The sequence below is a fragment of the Alnus glutinosa genome, chromosome 12 (genome assembly GCF_958979055.1).
Source record: "Alnus glutinosa chromosome 12, dhAlnGlut1.1, whole genome shotgun sequence".
In the NCBI taxonomy this organism is placed as follows: Eukaryota; Viridiplantae; Streptophyta; class Magnoliopsida; order Fagales; family Betulaceae; genus Alnus; species Alnus glutinosa.
In genome coordinates this window covers 21,239,699-21,262,871 of record NC_084897.1, presented here as the reverse complement: position 1 = coordinate 21,262,871, position 23,173 = coordinate 21,239,699, and the positions used below count along the sequence as shown (strand labels likewise).

The 23,173-nt window shown below is 34.0% G+C and overlaps 1 protein-coding gene across 3 annotated transcripts; it reads right to left on the bottom strand.

The window, feature by feature from the left end:
* Positions 1–94: 94 nt before the first annotated feature.
* Positions 95–19,890, bottom strand: LOC133851305 (protein ALWAYS EARLY 2-like). Of its 3 annotated transcripts, none has more exons than XM_062287647.1 (20): positions 19,722–19,890; positions 18,447–18,571; positions 17,848–17,946; positions 17,517–17,579; positions 16,554–16,631; positions 15,134–15,302; positions 14,147–14,412; positions 13,622–13,997; positions 12,664–12,741; positions 8,153–8,430; positions 7,891–7,953; positions 6,444–6,767; positions 6,172–6,350; positions 5,786–6,068; positions 3,946–4,149; positions 2,866–3,027; positions 2,272–2,415; positions 1,951–2,166; positions 1,025–1,315; positions 95–631 (listed from the first exon to the last, which is right to left on the bottom strand). In XM_062287647.1, the coding sequence occupies exons 2-20, from the start codon at positions 18,549–18,551 to the stop codon at positions 467–469; spliced, it is 3,543 nt and encodes a 1,180-aa protein (XP_062143631.1). In that variant the 5' UTR covers positions 18,552–18,571; positions 19,722–19,890; the 3' UTR covers positions 95–466. The 3 variants fall into 3 exon arrangements, with proteins under 3 accessions (XP_062143631.1, XP_062143634.1, XP_062143632.1); XM_062287650.1 differs by having other exon boundaries at positions 2,305–2,415; XM_062287648.1 differs by having other exon boundaries at positions 7,891–7,947; positions 19,722–19,889.
* Between the last annotated feature and the right edge of the window lie 3,283 nt (positions 19,891–23,173).

The following is a 23,173-nucleotide window of genomic DNA, read 5'->3' as shown; positions in this document are numbered from 1 at the left end:
TTTCTGGCTCAATAAAGAAGGATCACAAGGAAAGCATTTCAGCTGCAAGTGAGACTAGTTGGGGGCCACAATAAGAAAATCATGAGACTCAAAGAGGTCCGAAGTACTTAATTCAAGAATTTCTATTAAGGCTCACATGTTCCATGCAAGAATCTTCATCACCTTTTCCTTACCAAAAGAAGAGAAAGGGAGGAAAAATGGAGAGAGAGGATGCTTTCAAGATGTTGCATTCTCTTCTACTAAATTTAAGTCGAAATCTACTTGGGAATTAGGAAACATAAATTACAAAACGAAGCTAAAATTACAATATCACTATCACTAGCATTAAATATTGATCCCAGTTAGCTTAATCACAAAACGGAAACAAAAAGAAAGAAAAAAAAAAGCCGAAACCGAGGTTGAAATCAAGATTCCAGCATAATACTTACATGGTTAATTCTACAGATCAAACAGGGCAGCATAATATTCATGTTGGTACAAGGGCTAATATTTGGGTCTTGATTCTTCCCACGCACATTTGAATCTCTCTATAAATAGGAAGGTTCTGAGGACAGCAGGGATGCAAGCTTGTGAGAGCAGAATCTAAAATCTGAGCCACATCGGCGGGAGGATACTGTCTTTCAGTACAAGTCTGCATGGTACAGGAAAGTTGTTGTACTCAGCATAACAAGATTTTACAAGAATAAAGATACGAGGGGAAACCAGTAAATAGTATATCTTTGCCGAGGAAAAATAGTTTTGAAAAAATAACAGCAATGGGTAAATGATCATGTTTGAGGCAAGAGTTAATCCCCAAAAAGATATTTTGTTGGCAGTAAAAAGATTCAGAACCAAGTGATTGCCATTAGCATTCAATTGAGACCAAAAAAGAAATGATATCCCATTGAACTAGATTATAGCTACATTTACTTACAAGCTTTTCAAAGTCCCATAACTAACACACACACACACGAGAGAGAGAGAGAGAGCGAGAGAGAGATTGCTTCTTGAATCCATTAATGTTAGACCATAATCTCCAAATTACCTGTATCATGAGCAACGTAGCAACGCAGGAAGTGATAAGCTCCGATGGGATTTGTGCCTCGTTTCCATCAGAATCATGACACAATTTTGCACCAGATACATCACTAGTAAGTAGGGGCTCTGAGGAGTAAGAAGTCAACTGGTTGTGGTTACCCAGACTGCCATTCACCTGCTGTTGAGACCTGACCACTGGTACCCTAGAGTCTGATGTTAATTGCTGGTTATCAATAGAATCTAAAGCCTCCCCAATCCTTGTAAAAACATCGTCCCCTTCCTTACTCAATGTGAATGCCTGAGATGAATATCATTATAAAGTGTAATTAGTCTAACTGCTTCCTCTCATCCAAAAAGTAAAAAGGTAATGAACAAATACATGCTTAAACTTTGAGGCAAATAAACAAATGGCGCCTAAACAGATAGTTTGTTCAATTACATCAATATACAGCGGCATAAGAACCGGTTGATCTAGGCCATATCCAGCAGGACTATAAAAGACTTATGACCTGCAGAATATATAACATATCCCCCAAGCCCAACAACTTATATCATACCGGGAAACAACAAATAAAATGTGTTGCATACATGCTACTGATTAGCAATATGGAGATCCATCAATTAACTGAAAATAGATCTTTGTAAAGTCGGACCAAATAAAGACCAAATGAAACAAAAAAAAGGACCCACAATTCTTTCAGATTGTAAATTTTGGAGAAGCTCCTATAAGCTGCCTTTGTATTTGAGCATTCTCTATCATAAATTTATTCTTCAGTTATCAAAACCAAGAAGGAAAAGGATACCCACATACATACATGGTTGTGTTACAGCATGCAAAACTGAGAATATAGAAGAGAATACATATAAAGTTCTCACCCGCACACAAGAGAGAGAGAGAGAGAGAGAGAGAGAGAGAGAGAGAGCTCTTCATACCTGAATAGCAGCATCTACCATTGTGTGCGCTTTCAATCTAGAGCCTTTGACAATTTCATCGACATTAGATCCTGATTCTTGAGATATAGAAGAATCATCCAAGCAACTTGTGAGGCCACCATGGACACTAGAATTGGCTGGGGGCTTCAGCCAAGGAGGCAGGGTATCTGCTGGATAAGTATTACGCTGTCTCAAATGAAGCAAAGCAGAAGAAACCTGCACACAACGACATTCAATGAAAATTTGCTTCAATGAAAAAGTAGAGAATAGTACACTTGCGCAAAAATGTAAAGCAAAATATAATTCATGGAAGCCACATGCCTGGCCACTGGCTTCCTTTAGCTGTACAAGTACCATGGCGTATTGCCTTCTGAAAGGTTCAGAATCCTTTAAAGGGCAGCCTCCATCATTTTGGTTTTCCACCATGTCATTATTCATGCTCCTAAGCTCCATCAACAACACTTCCTACACGAAAGCAACAGAAAGGCTTCACAGCATGAGTATGATAATAGGGAGTTTCAATAAAAATTTCTGTATATGGTGACAGACAAATACTAGTTTGGCATATCCTAATTTCTGAGAGGATGTCCAAGCGTAGTTAAAATGTCCAATTTTTAGGAAATAATAGGTAGCAAATATTAAATTTAAAAACCTATTCTTCAAGATCACCAGAAACCAATATGAACAGAATCTCAAAGATGTTAAGAGATGTCAGGCAAACTGGCCAAGAAAATGGAAAACATTGTTACAACAGATTCACAAACCAAAGATAGACTAATCAAATAAAAGCTTTGAGAAGGGCACGCAAATGCATGGTATAATTAAGAATCAGAATAGTAAAACCCTTGTTCCAACTGAATTGATTTTTGGATCAATTACATTTCTATGATCAACTACAATATAAAATAGTACAACCTTTTTATCTAGAGCACGAGTCAGCTCAGAAAGAGCTCTTATATCAGCTTCCCTTGCTTGATTCTGGGCCAGAACACAAGGTTGACTAAAGCCTGCTTGTTGTGCACTAACAACGTCAATAACTGCCACCTTAGCTTGTGAAACAGCACGGCTTGTATCCACCTGGGCAAAATATTGGAGGCGATCATATCATTTGAGAAAACTCTAGAATTCAAACTTTTATTTCCAATCTCTGGCAGTGAATATCCCAGACAGAGAAAAAAAAAAAAAGAAGAAGAAGAAGAAAGAAGAAAAGAAAAAAAAAAAACCTCGAAATTAGACACTAATACTCCCACATTGTTGTGATAATGTCTTAATTTTACCTCTGATGCTGTTATTTGAAAGATAAAAAAGGACATTGGAACCGTACAAGTGTATTTAAGCTAATTAAGGTACTTTTAACCCATGCAGGAAAAGGGACCAACTCATAGTACATTTTAGTTGTGCTGACTGGTTCATTAAAATTATAACAAGGAATAGAAAATAACATAAGTTAATTTGGTAAACAGAATACTCGATAATAAAAAGTGCTAAGTAATTATAATTCTTTCTAATAATTTAAACGTAAACTGGGTTGCAGAAAAACTGCACAGGACCCTGATATTCAATAAATCAGTTGGTCTAAAGGTATCTTGGGAGCTTCCCCCATTGACTTTACAGCAATAGGTTAGCACTTTGAGCTACGTTGTGATCTGCAGGGGTAAAAAGGTAGCTTAGGTGTTCCATGAATAAGTGCCAGAGAAAAAAAGAAAAGTTTGTTGCCTGCTACTCAATTTTACTGTCAAGATTTTAGTCTAGTGTCTTCATATATTCATCAATCTCCAAAGTCCAGTAGCATACATGTTGGTGACCATACTAGGCAGGTAAAAGCAGAATCACAATGTGCTAGAATCTGAGCAAGCAAAATAAGGCCAAAACATAAAAATATAGAAAAAGAAACATGACAAACCAAAAAATGTAAAATGTATATATAGTTGATCGTTAAGTACTGGGCATTACAGTCAAAGTAGACAAATATGAGTTTCTGATGAGCAGTATTACCTTTCCCTGCTTTGCCAAAGTATTCACAGGGCTTGAAACCTTCTCCATATGCCCACCTGAGGCAAATATCAATCCTCCAATATTTGGATCTCCATTCATTTGTGACTCCTTAGATATAAGAGAGAACTTGTCAATGGCGATGTTCTGTCTCCTAAGAGCTTCTGGCATATTTTCCAATGGATTTAAAGGCATGCAATCAATATCCTGTAATGAATTTTTTACCATGTCATTAAAGAAAGAAAATATACAGATTCCATATCAATTAAACAAGTCACTGGTGACAACAATCTCTGCAAGGAAAATAGGAAGCCCACCAAATTTAATAAATGACCTGTAAAGAAGAGTAACTTTGATAAAGCAATATGACTATAAAATAACCAAGAGATATTAGACAGACCGTCTATTTCACCATTTCAATCATAAATTGGCAAAATGTGGCTCACATAAAATTATAAAAAATGGAAAATTCTGGGCCTGTTTGGTAAACTTTTAGAAGCTTTTTTCACTTCTCAAACGCTTAAAACTCTTCTCAATACCAATTAACCAAATGGATTTTCATATGTGGCCACCACCGCAAACACATTTTTCAAAACAAATTACAAAACTCTTCTAAAATATAAAACACAACATTTTTCAAAAAATAACTTAATATTGTTAAAAGAAAATGGTGGTTTTGTGGCAGCCAGATCACCACCACGTTGGCAGCACCGCCACCATGGTGGCAGCACTTTTTAAATTTTTTTTTCTTTCATTTTGTAAGAATATTTCTCAATTTTAAATTTTTAAAAAACACTTCCAAAATTTTACCAAACCAATTTTCAACTCTTCTTAAATGTAGCCCCCACCAAATCAATTTACCAAATGGGCCCTCTGCTTTCCATAATCCTTCCTTATAACACCATTCTTTTCAATATAATTTCAAGGCTTAAAAACAATGAAAATGTAGTTTAAAGACAAGCAACTTACAACCTTTGCAATCATTTACAACCCATGATTTATTCTTCAAGGGAAGGGAGTATAATACTTATCAAAAAAAAAAAAGGAAGGAAGTATAATAGGAAAAGATAATGATAATTCATTAGACAATAATATGACGTAAGCACTATAGCGCACCATATGATAACTAACAACACATGGAGAAAAGGTAGCAAGCAGGTGGAGACATTTATGTACTTAAATAGCACAACAACATGTTATCATGGCAATAAGATAAACTAACTCACTATAGAAGCCCTAGCCAGCCAAAACTCACTTCAAATGTTGTCAGCAATCAAATCCCATGCTGTAAATGAATTGAAATGCACCGACACATTGACACACAAACCTAGTACGCAATCAGTGAGAAAAGAAAAACTGCTAAGGACTATTTAGGATTCACCTACTGCAACAAATAGTAGAAATCTCTCTCTCCATCTATATATATCACACACGTGAATGCACGCAGCTTTGAAGATTGTGAGACTGGTTTGATTAACTTGAAAAAGCTAGTGATACAAACTTTGTTTATGTGGAGAGTGAAACTACAGTTTATGTCTGAGTGTTCTTATTCTGATTTTCTAGATAGGTGCTCGCTTTTCTCTTTGAATTAGGGGTATCATGTATACATCCTATGTACTATGGGTTGCGCCCTTTTGTGCTTTTTGAAATATACTTTTACTTATCAAAAAAAGTATATATATCACATGTGCGCACACACATGCCGGCACACAAGAGTCAGGCACACATGAATATAATGCATGTATATCATTTACAAACAACAGCATAAAAAACATCTCCCAAACTGAAGATATGAACATAAGATGAAAGAACTGAAATGAATTTATGTGAAAGAAATTGCTACCATGACAAATTCAACTCCTAACTCAGGACGGTCAAACTGCACCCTGCACTTGTCCTGATCAACAGTGAGCACACTTCCGTCATGAAGTTCTCTTGATTTTGGATGAAGAGCAATTACTCGTTGTCCAACTGATAGAGGTTTGGCTAAGTCTGTAGGAAGTCCTTCCCCAATACCAGTACGAAGTTCAGAATAATGTCTTCTCACAGAATCCCGATATTGTTTAAGTTTCTCCCTTTCTTCAAGAAGAAAATGTTCAGAAAACCTCCGAGGTTTGCCAAGAGAACTGCAGTTAAAAGCAAACACTATAAATATGTGTCATAAACATTTTCAATAATTCCTTGTCATTCCCCTAGCTGTGTTGACATTAACTACAGTTGAAAACGTACCTTCTTATGACACCCCATTCAACACGAGTTAGTCTTGGGATGTGGCCCAGGCCAACATGATTTAAGTACTCCACAAACTCCCTTTTTGCAAACCAAGGGTAGTCAATTGCGCTATAAAACCACTCAAAAGTGCACCATCTGCGGACCATAGGAGATGAAAGGCAACAAGAAAGCTTTTCCTGCAATTTAAACGAGAAAAAAGAATCATGAAGCTTTAAGCTTCAGAAAGTGGTAGATTTCTAAAAAAAATAAGAGGAAGGGACCAATTTTACTTTAAGATCGAGTGCTCTGTCTTGCAATGAGGCGGAGTATTTATGTTGAGTTTTCAAAATGTTTTCATAAGACTTCATCTCTTTAGAGATTGATGATCTCGGTAGACTCATTTTACGTCTACTTCTTCGTTTAGTCGTTAAACTAACTTCACTTGTAGCAGGAACTTGTGCAGTTGATACTGCTAAATCAGTCTCTGCTCTTCTATGACCACTATCCAAGAAACTTTCTGATGATCTGGCTGATCTCCATGCTCTTGAAAAAGAAAAACTTTGACCCGTGCATTTACCTTTGATCACTTGTTTATTCTCTTCTTCAGCTAAGACCTAGAGCACATGCATATAAACAGAGAAAACACACATCACTAAGATTACTGGTAAAAAAGAACAGCTAACGATCATCTGCATCCTCTTGTACTTAATCAACATCCAACATATAACCAGAGACTTCTCAAATATGAACACACATAATTATGCCTTTGCATATCTATGTGTGCAAGTGTCAATGTATGTTTCTTGGTGAAAATAAATATTTATGCATATGGATAAACAGAAAACAAGTTTTTTTTTTTTCGTGGATACCAGGACAGGTAATAACTTTATACATATTTATGCATACGGATAAACAGAAAACAAGTTTTTTTTTTCTCGTGGATACCAGGATAAGTAATAACTTACGCACCTGTACCTGTGACCTTACCCTCCATCCTTCTTGGAGGAAGAGACATTTGATCCAATGACCATTGTTGGCACAAGTAGACTAGTTATGATTTAAGAAAACTAACAATATCCTCTTTCACATGACAGAACTGGATAACTTTTTAGTTTCTACATAAATCAAGGCAATATGGTGCTAAAGCTTTGATTATTAGAGTGCTGTCACTCTAGTACATAGAAGACGAACCCTTAAACTGTTGATCCCATGACAAAACAAACACATTTCACAAGATTCAGTTCAGTTTGTTACTAGAGTTAGTAGCTTGAACTTTCCGTGTTCAGCACATTTACCAACAGGCATAGCTTGTTTTTTGAAATTAGCTTGAATACCAGGCAGGATCCTAGTGATTTATATATGGACAAATCTACAATGGGTAAGGAATACTATCTTTGGAGTATATTAAATGAATGGCATCTACAGCAGGATAAAGATGAAGAATGTTTCCATTACTCTCATTTTCACCTTGTAGATTTAAGTTTCTCTGTAACATTGTCAGCTCATAGCAACCTGACATCAAACTGTATGAGATAAGCTCAATTCAATTGCAGATGTAATTGTGTAGATCACCCAAACAGAAAGCAAAGTTGCTCTAATTATTTTATGGCAATTAGGCAAAACATACTTATAAAACAGTATTAAGGTATAGTGACTTGTTAGAAATTTACTATTAAAAACCAATCTGAGAGATAATACACATTCTTGTAATAAAAAGTCAGGCATTTGCTCACATACCAGAGTCTGCAATGGTTCACTTGGATGAAAATCAACATGAGCTTTGTCATTTGATATCTGCAACTTGAACAAGAATCGGCTCATCATCAAATCAACAGATAGATAGCTAGAGGTTTAAATGAACATTGTATTGTGTTAGTGTGCCCATGAGAGAGAGAGAGAGGTTATTCACCCACAGAAAAGTAAAGGTCCTAAAACCTTCCAAAAAAAAAATCCACCAAAAAGAAATACGTATAGCAAATACAATAAGTCCCTATGTTACCTTTGATACCATGGCCTTGCGCTTTCTTTTCCATGTTTTATCAGTAGGCCGAAGCTGTTCTTTTGCTTCAAAAGCAACATTAACACCAATTGCTGAATCCCTCCCAAGTTTCGATTTTTTAGAAGTATCATCAACACCTGAAATTGCATTAAGCGCCTTCTGTTTTGCCCCAGGGAGTTTTTTATCTCTATAATGGCTTGTAGATGTACCTTCTGGTATACTGGATTTGTCATCCATATCAAAAGTTGTTCTTTCTTCCTTCAACTGGACAGATGATTCTAGATCCAACAAATAAACAATAAAAAATGACAGAAAACAAGAGATCAAATCATTTATCATGCAAAATGATATTTACAAAAGAATAACAGCAGCATCAGCAACAACAATGCATAAACCCTGAGAACCAAGTTCAATAAGAGCATTAAGTGAAATTTTAATGCCAATATGAACTTTCAATTTTCATAATATTGAAACAGAAATCCTTTAAAAGGTATAAATGAAGATAAAAAGATGAATCATCCGAAAATTCAAACCATAACACACCACCAAAACAAAGTGTTTAAAACCAATATATATAAAACCAAAACATGCAACAAAATTATTTCATGTAGGCAAGGAGACATCCTGGTGATCCCGAAATTTGAATAAAAGCTTTTAACCTTTCCTTTTGCTTCCTTCTTTATCTTCTTGATTCTTAACATTGAAAGAAATGGAGAAAAATATCCAGTATCATTCTACACACGTGCACACAATAATAATAATAATAATAATATATAAAAGAAAAAAAAAAGACCGAAACAAGAAGAAAAGTTGGCTAAAAATCTGGCTCAAGAACCAAAAGTCAGGTTCAACTCTCTTGCACCACATGCCTTTTGTGGTGTCTATAGAGGGAAAGAAACGATAGGAGTTTTGAGGATCGCAAGAGGACTTTGAAGGAGATTAAGTCTTTATTTTTCAACAATTTGTATCTTTAGACAGCTGCTTATGTTTCTTCTTTGATGATTAGTTATCATGATTTCTTATTCTTTTTGCACTAACAATGTGGCTTTTTTTGTATATTTCTTGTGTACATAGGGACATCTGACATTTTTTATGATATCTCGATTACTTATAAAAAAAATAAAAAAAATAAAAACTCTTCTGCACTGAATTTGTAGGTGATATGTTTATAGTATAGTTAACAAAAAGGGAAGAAAAAACAAAAAACAAAACAAGGGAAAAACATCTCTTGACTAGGACCATAGAGATTAGGGCACATAGGTACCACATTAACTATTGAGGCAAGGGTTATGCATTGTGGGAACCTTGTGTATAATATAATATAGGAATCTTAAAAAATAAATAAAGGATTATAAGAGATAATTGGGAAAAATCATATTTAAACCCTAGGTTTTCATTTGATTTAAATTTAGTCATTGGGTTTCTAATTTCAAGAATAAGGTCCATAGGTTTTGTCTAGGTTTTAAATAGGTCTCTCTCTCATTTTACCGTCAAAGTTAACGGTTTGTCATCTGCCACGTGTGTCTCATTTGACACACCAACGTCCACGTCAGCACCCAATATCAATTCCATATCATCAAGTGCCAAGTCATCCATAGAAGAAAAAAAAAAAAAAAAAGACAACTCGAGAAACAGAAGCCAACTTCTTCATCATTTCAATCTTCTGGATTTGTAGCATCATAACAGAATTTTTATATCAAATTGTAAAACAAAAGAGGTAAGGGGCTTGAAATTGTTTGAGCTTTTTCAGCATTCTCTAAAATTCTTAGACTATCTAAATTTTGAATCACAGAGAAAGCTTGTCAAAAAGTATTACGAGATGAAAAAAAGACGAGTTCACAAACTACAAGAAGCTTGTCAATGTCCCCAACCTCCATTCACCTCCTATGACTCGGACGCTAACAACCACAAGACTATCTAATTTGAATTTACACCCTTTGACAAGACAATCTAAAATGGCCCTACAATGATTCGATTCTGGACAAGGTGGCATCACCCTTTGACAAGGTCTGGTTTAGTGTCGTATGCAAGTCATGGGGGACCGCGGCAAAAGAGCAACGATGTGTGAAAACCCGAGTCACCCAAATTCCCATGTTGCTCATTCCCAACAAAGACATCATGGAAAAAGTGCGGAGTTTATACAGCATCACCGAGCGAAAAATCTATGACCTTAACCTCTCAATGCCTTACAATAGAAGATGCGGTTCTTCGTTCGGTTGGTTGAGCATTGTAACCAATATTTGATGCATTCTCTTCAACCCCTTCAGGAATGCAAAATTCATCTCGCACATCTTCAAAAACTTAGAAGCCATAAAAGGTATGTAACCAATACCAGTACTTCGTCCAAAAAGTTACATTGACCTCGGACCCCACTTTAACTCCTGAGGACTTTTTTGTTGTGGCATTATATGGTGGATTTAACAATCTGGCTTAATTGAAGTTAGGCAAAGAATCTTGGATTTATGTGGATGAGAAATATACATTTTTTTTTTTTTTTATGTTTTATATTTTAAGGGCCGGGTTCTCGCCCTTGATCATCGAAGTGGGCTTGTATCCATTGATGTTAATAACAATAAAAAATAGATATTTTTTTTTTTATAAGTAGCAATAAAAAATAGATACTTGTGCCAAGTGATTTGGCATATGCCACCTAGACATATGTGGTGGAAACATCTAGCAAATATCTGTTGCTTGTACAAAGGTTATTCGATCCTAGTTTACATGATGGGCGGCAATTTATGGCTGGTCGTTTCAAGGTGTATGAACTTACGCTAGATGATGAAAGTGGAAGGGTGGTGGAGAGGGTCGAGGCGAAAAACACAAATTGGGATGACGAAGAAGATAATTTTTGTTTCTAAAGTTGGATCTTTTGTTTTTCTTTCTATGGATGATTTGGCACTTGATAGCGTGATATTGGCATTGGGATCTGACATCGAGCTGGCTTGTCAAATGAGACACTCGTGACAGATGGAAAACCGTTAATTTTGATAGTAAAGTGATAGAGGGACCTATTTAAAAGGGATAATTGCACCGTTGGTCCCTGTGGTATACCATAATTATTTTTTACTCCCTATGGTTTAAAAAATTCATGAGAGGTCCTCGTGATATGCAATAATTACAAATCGATCCCTGGCGTCAAATTCTGTTAAAATTTTTAACAGATTCCGTCAAATGCCACGTCAGCGACACATGTCGCCAATAAGATGGCGACACGTGTCCATCGTAATAAAAATATATAAATTTATTAAAAATAAAAAATAAAAATACTTATTCTTTTAAAAAAAAAAAACAAAACAAAAAAAAAGCTTAAGGAGCCGGCCACCCCTTTGGGGGTGGCCGGCCCCTTCAGCTTTTTTTTTTTTGAAATTTTTTTTAAATTTTTTTTTAAAAAAATAAGTATTTTTATTTTTTTTAATAAATTTATATTTTTTTTATTACGGTAGACACGTGTCGCCATCTTATTAGCGACACATGTCGCTGACGTGGCATTTGACGGAATCTGTTAAAAATTTTAACTGAATTTGACGCCAAGAATCGATTTGTAATTATTGCATATCACGAGGACCTCCCATGAACTTTTTAAATCATAGGAAGTAAAAAATAATTATGGTATACCACAGGGACCAACGGTGCAATTATCCATATTTAAAACTTGGGCAAAACCTAAGAGCACTCCCAATGGATTATCTATTTGCAACTTTAAGCTATAATAGATAACAAAAGTGCTAAAAACTAACTCCATCAGCTTATGTATTCCAACTCTAGAATAGATTTTTCTTAATTCCATAAATAGTGCAACTCTACAAGTAGAGTTATACTATTCACTTATCTATTTTCTTTTATTCTTTATCTCCACCTTTTTAGATTTGTTTTTTTTCCTTTTTCCCTCCACCACTCCACGTTCTTCCTTTTTTTTTCTTCCTTTATAGTGGAGATCTAAGAGAAAGTGTGTAAAGTAGTGGAGTTATCAAGCGGGACCCACATGGAAAAAAAAATACTATAATGAAAAAATTAATGAAAAATAATAATAAAAAATAATATAGAGTTAACAATATATAATCGGATGTATAGTACATATTAAAACTCATTAGCTAAACTAGATAAAATAGATTTTGATTAGCTATTCTAAATTGAAAAATACATAAACCATTGGGAGTGCTCTAAGGACCTTATTCTTAAAATTAGAAATCCAATGACTAAATCCAAATAAGATGAAAACCTAGGGACTCAAAATGATTTTTCCCAAGAAAATTTGATTTCTATGAATAAATGACTAGGTTGTCAATGAAATGTTGTATTATATCACTAAGTAAATAAATTATTTTATCATATTGTCTGACTCTAGTTGTGCATTATCCAATACATATATTCTATCTTCAAACAGATGCACATAATCAAACTAATTAATTTCCCTCTCTCTCTCTCTCTCTCACTCCCACACACAAATGAGAACTGCCACAAGCACAAGCATCACTCCAAAACAAATTAGACTATAATCATAAATCACATACCAGATTCCATTGTGGATCCTGGCATCAATAGAGATAAATCAGCCAATGTCTGCAGAGCATCCAAGCCAGTACTTTCATCTACAGAAACAGCAAAACATAAAATTATAACATTATTATAGGGAGATTTAGCTATCTAATTACCTTACCAAGAGCAAGCATTCAACCCAACCAAAAAATGGTTTCGTAACACATGTATATGGCGAAAAAAATGATGCTATTTAGAACATAAGTCTATCAAAAAATTGGGCAATAATCCCTATACTTCCTATTGTTATTAAATATCATGGACCAATTTACTCAAAACTTGCCCATATTCTCCGCTTGCTTCAAAACAAAGCTTCTTTTAAAAAATATATTCAAATCACAGTCAAATGGTTTCCCAAACACATGGGAAGCCTCTAAGAAAATTTATGAAAGATAAATCTCCGATGAATATTTTCTATTATCAAATATGCAGAAATAAAACCTACTGATAAATGTCTCTGAAATATTTTGCCACAAGTTTTATATGAGGTATTGGTGAAACCCCCCACTACAAGGTGCTATTGATCATACATAATTGTCTGGACGTTTCCCAATATCAGGAAACTGAATCCCATAATTTCGAGCCACACCTCCACTTTTACTTTCTACGCTATAATCTATTCCCTCATTCCAAAATGGTGGCTATGCTTTAACATCGATTAAAAAAAACAAAGCTTTCAAAACATGGAAAAAGCATACTCTTAGAAAGGGGGAACCTATCAACTTCACTCCACTACAGAAACAAAAAGTTTGAATTCACAATTTCAGAAACAAAATGGCAACTAAGGTTCCATTAGTGAGTATTTGAGTGGACAAACAGTGGTCATATGAAGAGGAAAAAAAGAAAAGAAAAAGAAAGGCCCCCCAAAAAAAGAAAAGTTAAAAAAATCTTGACATAACCAACTTATAAAACAATTGCTATTAACATAGGTACCTCCAAAGAAAAGTTTCTTGCTCCTCTTCCTTTGACCTTGTGGAGAAAATCGCTTCGATTTTGCACTTGAAACCTCGTTGTTAACTTTTCCTTTAAGGGCGTCAAAGTTAAGTCCTTCTTCAGTTCCACTACAGGCTTCTCCACCATCATCATACTGATGGTTTCCGATGTCTTCAACTTTCTCTTTCTTTCTGTAAAACTTCTTCCCCTTTCGAAAAACGTCAACCGTCCCTACACCTTCCATATCCATTAAGGAGCAAGTATCTCTTGCATAATCTCCATTTTCAGCTCCCCTGCTTCCTATACCACCTTCCAAGCATTTTTCATCCATGGCAGCATCACAAAGCTTGGCACGAGCTATGTCAGATGGTGCGTGCTAAATCACATCAAAGTATTAAAATAAAGAAATTATTCATATTTAAGTGATAATAAAAGGAAGGCAAAAGGTAAAGCAGGACATGTAAACGAAATACAATTCTTTCCCAGCCCAGGGAAAAAGAAAAAAGAAAAAAAAAAAAGGAATACCATTCTTTCCCAGCTCTGAACAGGTGAGGATTTTGTGTGCTCTGTTCTTCTATATTGTGTTTGAGAAATTTTGGGAGAGCCTCCTCTCTGTGAAGCCTCAGTTAATGCTAATGCTGCCACATGTGCGACTTCATCATCATTATCATCAATATCTGACTTCCAGCCTCTTTTATTTGGAGAAACACGAAGTTTTGTATCATCCTTCTTATTGGAATGTGAAATAGGAAACCGAGGTGTCCTTTTCCCCACTGCACGAGGCTGGGTACCTAATATAGGATTTGAATCTATCAACAGGGGAATTCTTCAAAGAAATTCAAGTTTCAAAAGGTGATCTCTCTTTTCATAAGAATCACACTGTATAAGATTTCGGTGTGCAGTTCATTATGTACAGACCTATAAGTAGCAAAGAAGGAAAAACAAAGCAACAATGTAGGAAAAGTCTAGCTGTTTAGTAACGATAAGGGTATTTTGCTTAATTCTAATAAATGGGCATGATATGCAAACTGACAAATATATCCTGCTGCAGGAGAAATGATAGTTAGTTATATCCTGCCACTCTGAATCTAATTCAAGGATATAGTTTGTTAAACTCCTTTAACTGTTCTTTGAAGCAATTGCTGTCAAACATTCTCTTCGTCGCTTCATTTTGCTTTCTATTTATGACGTAGCATTTTAGGCACTCCCCCCCCCCCCCCCCCAAAAAAAAAAAACTCTCTTGATATAATTCTTTTTTTATTGAACATTTCAATTTCCATAATATCTTCCAAAACATCTAAAAGCACCACATTTTATCAGCCTTTATTTAAAAAGATTGTACTGCACATATTTTTTTTACCTTCCACTCTCTATATAGCACTATGTCTTCATTGATATAATAGAAATAAGTATTAAGTTACAGGCACCACGAAAATATATACAAGTAGATGATAAATAGTGACGGAACAATGGTCCAGCAGCTATACTCTGTAGTAATGTAACTAATTATACCATCAAACCGTCTCCTCTTCAATAAAGACAAATAGCCATCACTTGTTGCAATTGACCGAGACTGGAAAGGATCTTTTGAGACACTAAGTTGAACTTTCCCCCGCTTGCGTTTAAGAGGTCTCTGAGACGCTGAAGCGTCATTGCTCTCTCGTTCACTATCACTTTCTTCCTGTTTTGCAGTCCATGAAATTAAGATTCAAACAAACATACACTTAAGTTTAAAATGCAAAGACACTAAATTAGAACAAAAAACATGGTGATACACTCATGACTAAGTTATTGCAAGGGAAAACCAAATTTAATGATATAGCCTTTCCAAAACATCTTTAAATTGATAAAAATAGCAACATCAAGGTTCAGATTACAAAAATAAAATTTATCACTAGTATTTAATAGCAAGATAGAAGTTGGAGAACAGACTGCAAGAGTTTAAAACTAACAGAAAGGAACAATACTTTTTAAATTTAAACTAGGAATCAGTCAGTAATCAACCATTAAAACACAGAAAGATTAAAAACTAAAAGTAGTTAGAAAACATACGGCCACTTCCTTTTTGCCTAAGAGAGCACATTAGCTGAAAACAAAGTGCAGTCAGCAGTCCAGCAAAAACAAATTTATCTTAGGGAAAAGTACATATAACCCCCCTCAAACTATCAAATATGTCCATGTCCCCTCTAAACTACCAAAAAATGTCAATGTCCCCCTCTCAAGACAAAAATAACCCTAAAAAAGTTTCAATAATACAAATATATCCTTATGAATTAAAAAAATAAAATATTAAAAAAAAATAAAAAATAAAAAAAAGAAGAAGAAAGATTGAAAATAAAAAAAAACATAAAAAAAAAAGGAGAAAATTGAAAATCCAAGGGGTGGCCCAAACTGAAAATAATATAAAAAAAAAAAAATCTTAAAAAAAAAATGAAAAACCTTAGTTTTTTTTTTTCCAGTTTTATTTTATTTTTTAAAAAAAAAAATAATAATAATTTTTTGTTTTTCTATAATTTTATGAAGAGTATTTTTGTCATTGGGAGGACATTGACACAATTGGTAGTTTGAGGGACACATTAACAATTAAGTAGTAATTTGAAGAGGATAAGTGTATTTTTCCCTTTATCTTATTTAAAATAATTTATAGTGCTGAAGTTATATAGAAGCGAACATGCCAAAAAGCTGCTAACTAACTTACATTCCAAACTCATACAACAACCCCATTCCAAAACATGATGGTTAGCATGTCCACCCAGTGCCATTATTTTGTGAAAAACAAACTATTAATTAATTATATCTACTATTTAATGGTACCAAAAGAAGCCAAATTAAAGTCAAATCTAACAATATCATCGACAGATATATAACAGGATCAGATTGACATTAAAGTGACCAAACTCAGTTGAACGGGAAATATTAAATCCTATCTCACCAGGACGTTATAATAATCCGTCATCATTGCTATCAGGCCAACCACAGAAGCTGTACCCTCTGGCAAGGATAAGTATGCCTGCAAATCAAAAGCACACTCATGTAAATAACAACAATAAGTCGAAGACACTCAAACCATAAGAATCCGTAAGTTAAATTCCCACAATTAGAACTAAGAAACTTGCAGAAGACCACACATATGAGCCATATTTTTGGAGCGCACACATATCATGAGCCACTTGACTCATTGAAAAGATTAAGGTAGGCCAAAACTCCAACTGCAGAATTAATCTCCAAACAAAATCATCGAAATCAAATCAATTCATGTCACCTACCTTCTTAACTAGGCATCCAAGGTTTGCCCAAATTACTTACATATGCAAACCAGTTTCATTTCTGAATTTAAGATCAAATTTCGTACAAATTTACTAACTTCAGTTCTGATCAAGAATCTCACCAGAACCAACTACTGAAACTAGAACAAATTATTAACTGAATTACAAACCTGCTACAAACTATCTAATAACTGGCATTCAAAAGAAACTATTTTCTGCCAAGAGGTTTAGCAGATTCAATCATCCAGCTTGCAATTAATAGAAGCAAATGAGCACTATGACTCTAATTCAAATATATAAGAATGCGTTCAAGACAAAGCAGTGATAAGTTTTAAGAAATAAACAAAAGAAACATTAAACCAGGTCATACCCTGATAATTAGTTCATCGAAACCAACTACATCAAAAGCAAGCACAATAGATTATACAAGAAAGCTGGAAATAGTGCTTAATTTCAAAAAATGACTTGCATGAAATGAAGAATATTCACTGCTTATGCAAGGAAAAGGAAAAGGTACAGTCACATACAGAACCATTGGTATAATTACCCATAATCCTCCTAAATGACAGAGCTTTGTTTTTAACGGATTCTAGTTATAAATCAATCTAACATTAATGGACGCTACCAACCCGGTTTGTAGTGTAGAGAGCCTCCACCATCTCAACGGATCTGTTACGTAATACAACAGCCACCTGGATATGCACATAAGTCAATAATAGAAAAGAGACCCGACAAAAAAAAATGGAGCACATTATAAATTGACTCATTAGAACAGAAAACTTGATTGTAAACACTATTATGGGGAGAAAACATGAAACATGTTTTCATGTGTGCATGCCCAAATTAGTTATAAAGTTGCACCACATAAATTAGAAGCTGATTATATAATAAAAGACAAACAATTATGGCAAATTAAGCAAATCCCAAAAGATTAAAACACAATGTCAAATAAAGGCATACCCTCTTCCAGTCTTTTCCATATTTCCGATAGGCTTCATAAAAACGCTCAAGCTCCTCCTTGCTCCATTGAGGTCCTAACTTATCAGAATATTTCCTTTTCTGTGCATAAAATACAGCAGCCAAAATATTAAATTAAAAATAAAATAAAATAAAATAATATCACACTTTAAAGCTTCAAAGTCAACTCAACTAAAAGCCTTAATCTCTGTATATTGGGTTGGCTTAAGGACCTCAATAACTAATTATGTTTGCCCACATGTATACTTTCCCATGCAAACAAGAGGTCATCATTTGATGATCCTATCTATTTTGCTGTTCTATCCTATCTAAAATTATCCTCTCTATTGCCTCAAAGATTGACCGTGTGCAATACAAGAGGTCATCATTTTGAAGATCCTATCAGATACTTCAAAACTTCATAAAAGGCCCAAACTACATTCTACCCTCCATAAAATCTGAGCAACAAAGATTCATGGAACTTGGTTAACAAATGTAACCAAACCAAGACATAAGAGAGTCAAATGCACAACAAAGAAGAATAAGGATTAAGGACTAGGGTAACCGAATATATTTTCATAGTCTCACTAACCAAGACTTACCCGCTGCTTACTTTTGCCCAAGGTCCTACCATCTTTCTCAGGAGAGACCTCATTTATTGTAGAAAATCGCTTATTCACACTTTTAGATTTTCTTGTCGGGGCCATTAAACACTTCGATTATCTATCTGAGATACACAAAAACAAAATTAGCGGAATACTTTCGCAATTACAAAATTGAATCAACAACATAGTATAGCAGATTCCATTTTCAAGAACAGTCAACCCCAAAAAAGAGATAATTTCTTTTAACTACAACTTATCAAGCTTTTCTCTTCCACAAAATAATATTGTTATCACATTATCATCCCAACATGCTTCTCAACATTCCACAATGATGTATTATGCAAGATCCAACATAAAAGTAAACATTAGAGGCACTAGTACAAGAACTCCACAGCAGCCCTTTTGTTAGTTAAGAAAAAAAAATACTTAATAAGTTTTTTCAAATTCACTACATCCGAATACCCAATTACTTTTTTTTCTTTTTTTTTTTTTAAAAAAAAAATGATTGCGTAAAATGTTCCGGTAAGAAAAACGATATATATATATTATATTGCATACCTTAGAAGAACATTTCACAATCAAATTCCTTAGAATCAAACCGTGCACACAAAAACCCCAGATACTCATTCGTTACAAGAAACCAAACGCATCAGTTCAAAGAAACTGCTTTCGGAACAATCAAATTCAAAGCTCCAATTACACAAATGAATCAAACCATACGCACAGAAACCCCAGATTCAGATGCGGCACAAATAACCAAGCGCATCAGTTCAAAATAACTAATTTTACGAAACTCACTTTCGGAGAACAGCCAAAACACTTCGGAAAGACAATCAAATTCAAGATTTCCAAGCACAGTAATTCAAGAATATCACATTAACAAAACAAAGAAAGATCGTTGGATTTTTGCGAAATGCTCCAACACAGAAATTAAAAACCGAATTCCACACATAGCATTTTGCAATCGAGTTCAACATCAACAACATCACAAATGAACCAAATCACAGAGACTCACTCGCACAAACACAAACACAAAACCCCAAATCAAATTCCCTACAAATAGCCAAACGCCACAATTCAAAAGAAAAGAAAAGAAAAAAAAAATTGTTTTTTTTCGAAAACTACTTTCAGAGAGCAGCCAAAACACGCCGAGAAAACGAAAAAGAATCGAAATTTTAAGCAGGAGTTCGAAAACCCAGAAAACACAATCCAAAAAACTTAAAAATCTTCAAATTTAAACCCTAATTGACAGGTCCGACACTGTACTCTCACCGATTATGAACTCCGCCCCGATCCGAAAACCCAACCATGTACACACGCCGATAGAGAGAGGATTTCAGAGAGAGAAACTCTGAAACTGAGAAAAAATATCAAAAAGTGTTTTGTAGGGGGAGAGAGAGAGAGAGAGAGGTTGCCGCGAAACTTAAATATATAAAGGAAAGAGGGGGGGGCTGAGTGAGAGCCAATTGAAGTTTTGTTCTGTGCGCGTGTGGGGGAGGAGGTGAGGGGAGTCCAAGGAGGGAGAGGACGAGATTTGTATTGGGGAGTGGTATTAATCGTACACGTGGCTGTAGTGGGGATCTATACGGTGAGGATTGAGTGGTGTTGTGGAGGATTTTGGTGGAGGGTTGTGCACGTGATTATATTTGAAATTTTTCGGAGACAAATATCACAAAATAGGTTTCTGGAAGCTATTTGTTGGTATTTGCAAATCCAACTACATGTTTTTGTAATCAACTTTTGGCCCAACTTTGTTTTTTTCCTTTCAAAAAACTCCATCTCTTTTTCTTTTTCTTTTTTTAAGATAAATTAGTGATGCCGAATTTTATGTAAATTTATTAATCAATCTTATCTTTTTTTTAAGAAGAGTCTTGGAGATATTTAACCACTTGACATGATTGAACAGCCATCGATTGAAAGGCCACCAATATAAATTTTTTCATCATTTTCTTTTTTTAATTATTATTATTATTAATTTTTTTTTTTTTTCATGTGATACTTTTATGAGATCGACCATATGGTTAATCCACCCCTCCTTTCGAGCACGGAAAAATTAGTATGTGACATTGTGCTCATTTTTTACTTGAAATGATGATAATGCCTTCCAAATTAAAAAAAATGCAAAAATATATACACACAATATATAAAAAAAAATATAAAAGGAAAATGACCCCACCATTTTTTCCATTTTTTTTATGATTTTTATTATTATTATTATTATAAGTAACACATATAACAATATAATTTGCGTTGACGGAGCACTCCAACAGCTTCGGTCGATATTTTAGATAAAAGTTGAGTCCAAAGAGCTATTTTGTATTTTTTTTCTTATTATAGGAAGTTTTCAATCACTTTTAAAAACCTCAATGGCTATTTGCAACTCAAAAACACCATATGTTCTGAATAAAGAACATTATCATCTGATCTAATATCAACAAAGGACTTTTATAAACTCTTTGTCACCATATCTTGACCAACAACTTATCGTACATTTCAATATTTTTATTCAAATATTGCTCATGACAAGAATGTAACACAATTTCAATAAAACTTTAAGACTAATATAATTACTAATAAAGTTTCAAATGTTGATTATGATTAGGATACACGTATTAAAAGAAATAAAACTTCAAGATTTAATATAACTACTCTAATAAATGAAATGATTTGCATACCATCGTTTTCTTATCGTACACCTTATTTTCACAAGTAATTATCTTCAAATTTACATCACATCAAAACCACTTCTACATGTTGTTGACCATTCTCGACATGGTCAATAACACATTCAATTTTGAATTTATCCCTAATTGATTCTATGTTTAGGAAAGGGAACTAGATTTAAGAAGTCTGTTGTTAATGCCATCAATGGATATTATCCCGCTTAATTGGTAGTAATGTCATTTTATGTGCCAATACGAAATCAATTAGCATAGGACAAAGAAGTACGCTTCGATTTAACATATTTGGGCTAATGAGGTCATAATGAATCAATGATTTGTTAAATTATTAATTAAATGGTTAAATTCATTATTTTTTTTATCAATTTAAATTGTTGGGATAATTGATGATTTAACATGGTATTAGATAATAGACCATGAGTTGAAACTCTGGCTTCAATTTACTGTTTTCCTCTTTCCTACTTATGATTTAACATAATTCAATGTCACGACATAGGAATTTGGATATTGGATTGTATTTAGCCATTTTTTTGAACACATTTTTGGTCTTTCTTTTGACAACAACATCCAAGCCATGATCCAAATATTGTTAAAAAAAAAAAGAAAAAAAAAATGAAAGTTTAAATTGTATAGAAGAGTGATAATTGGCACAAACAGGTATTTGTATTCATCAATAACAGCTTGTCACATCATATTTGAACCCTAAAACACTTTTAAGCCCAATACTGACGGAAACGGGTCCTCTTCACTTGAAGTGGAAAATAGCCGTTTAGTGCATTTAAGATATGTAAAATGATTATTTTATTTGTTTATACCATTTTACCCCTATTAAATACACTAACCAGATTCTCTCAATTTCATTTAAAATGAAGAAGATCCTTTTCCAAGACTGATATGACGTTACCAATTGGAATTCTTCCATGCACCGTTAAATAAAACGCAAGATCAAAAAGTTTGAATTCGTCTATGTGAGCAGAGCGGCACTGTTGCACCCCATAATCTCTCAATCAACATGATGCTATCACGACTCGAACTCATGACCCTAATCCTTATACTATTTGTTGGATCGGACCTTTGACCATCTCGTATGAAAACCAGCCGGTGTTGAGTGAGAAAAGCGATGGCTTTATATGGTACTCAAAACTGCACCTTGCAATGCATGTTGTAAGAGCTGTTCACGTGAGCAGAGTAGTACTGTTACACCCCAACAAAAGAGATAAAAAATGAATTACTTGAATCCAAAAGCAACTTCCCATTGAAAAGAAACTCCCTTAGACTTTGATAGATACTCGATGTTAGGTTGTGATTTGGGATAAGATTTGAGTAGCTCATTTCGGGTATGAGAGACCACAAGACTCCACTCAGGACAAGAGAATACCACAACTTCTCTTATTATTTTATTGACAACAAGCTGCTCTTTAAATAGAGTATAATAAAATGATGAAATATGATACGTATATAATCTTTGTACAACTCTTGTACAATGTTTTTACAGATTAACTATTGGATATGTTTTCTTACATATGAATCTTACATATTTAATAGTTGATTTTTCTTTTCAAAAAAATTGTTTGAATTGTATAAGAGTTTTACAAAAATTGTAAACATAACGTATCTCTAAAACCACACCTAAACTGATAAGAACTCTAATTAATCCTAATTTTAATTTTAATTTAAATAATATAATCCTAATGACATGGAATAGAATTCCAATTCAAATATAAAACATATCATTCCTATAATCTTATCTCTATCTGACTCTATATATTTTAATATCGAATGTTGTGAGAAAAGGCAAAACATATATCAATAATTATCATTTCGTGAAGAGGATAGAAAAACAAGGCCAACCGACCGCCTCAATTTCTGCAATTTAGCTATTTATTTTTTAATTTTGTAAATGTCTTTCCTAAATTACTATATATATATATATATATATATATATATATATATATATATATATATATATACAAGTCCTGATTCAAATGTTAATTTTCACTGCAACATATTTATCAGCCGTAAATATGCGAACAATGTTGTCAA

What these genes read in the sequence shown, in the direction of transcription:
- LOC133851305 (XM_062287647.1), bottom strand. Translation starts at nt 18,551, where the DNA reads ATGGCCCCGACAAGAAAATCTAAAAGTGTGAATAAGCGATTTTCTACA. An exon ending in ACAGAGCACTCGATCTTAAA is followed by an intron (nt 6,351 to 6,443) that starts GTAAAATTGGTC and finishes TTTAAATTGCAG; the next exon opens with GAAAAGCTTTCTTGTTGCCT. An exon ending in TAGGAGTTGAATTTGTCATG is followed by an intron (nt 4,150 to 5,785) that starts GTAGCAATTTCT and finishes AATTCATTACAG; the next exon opens with GATATTGATTGCATGCCTTT.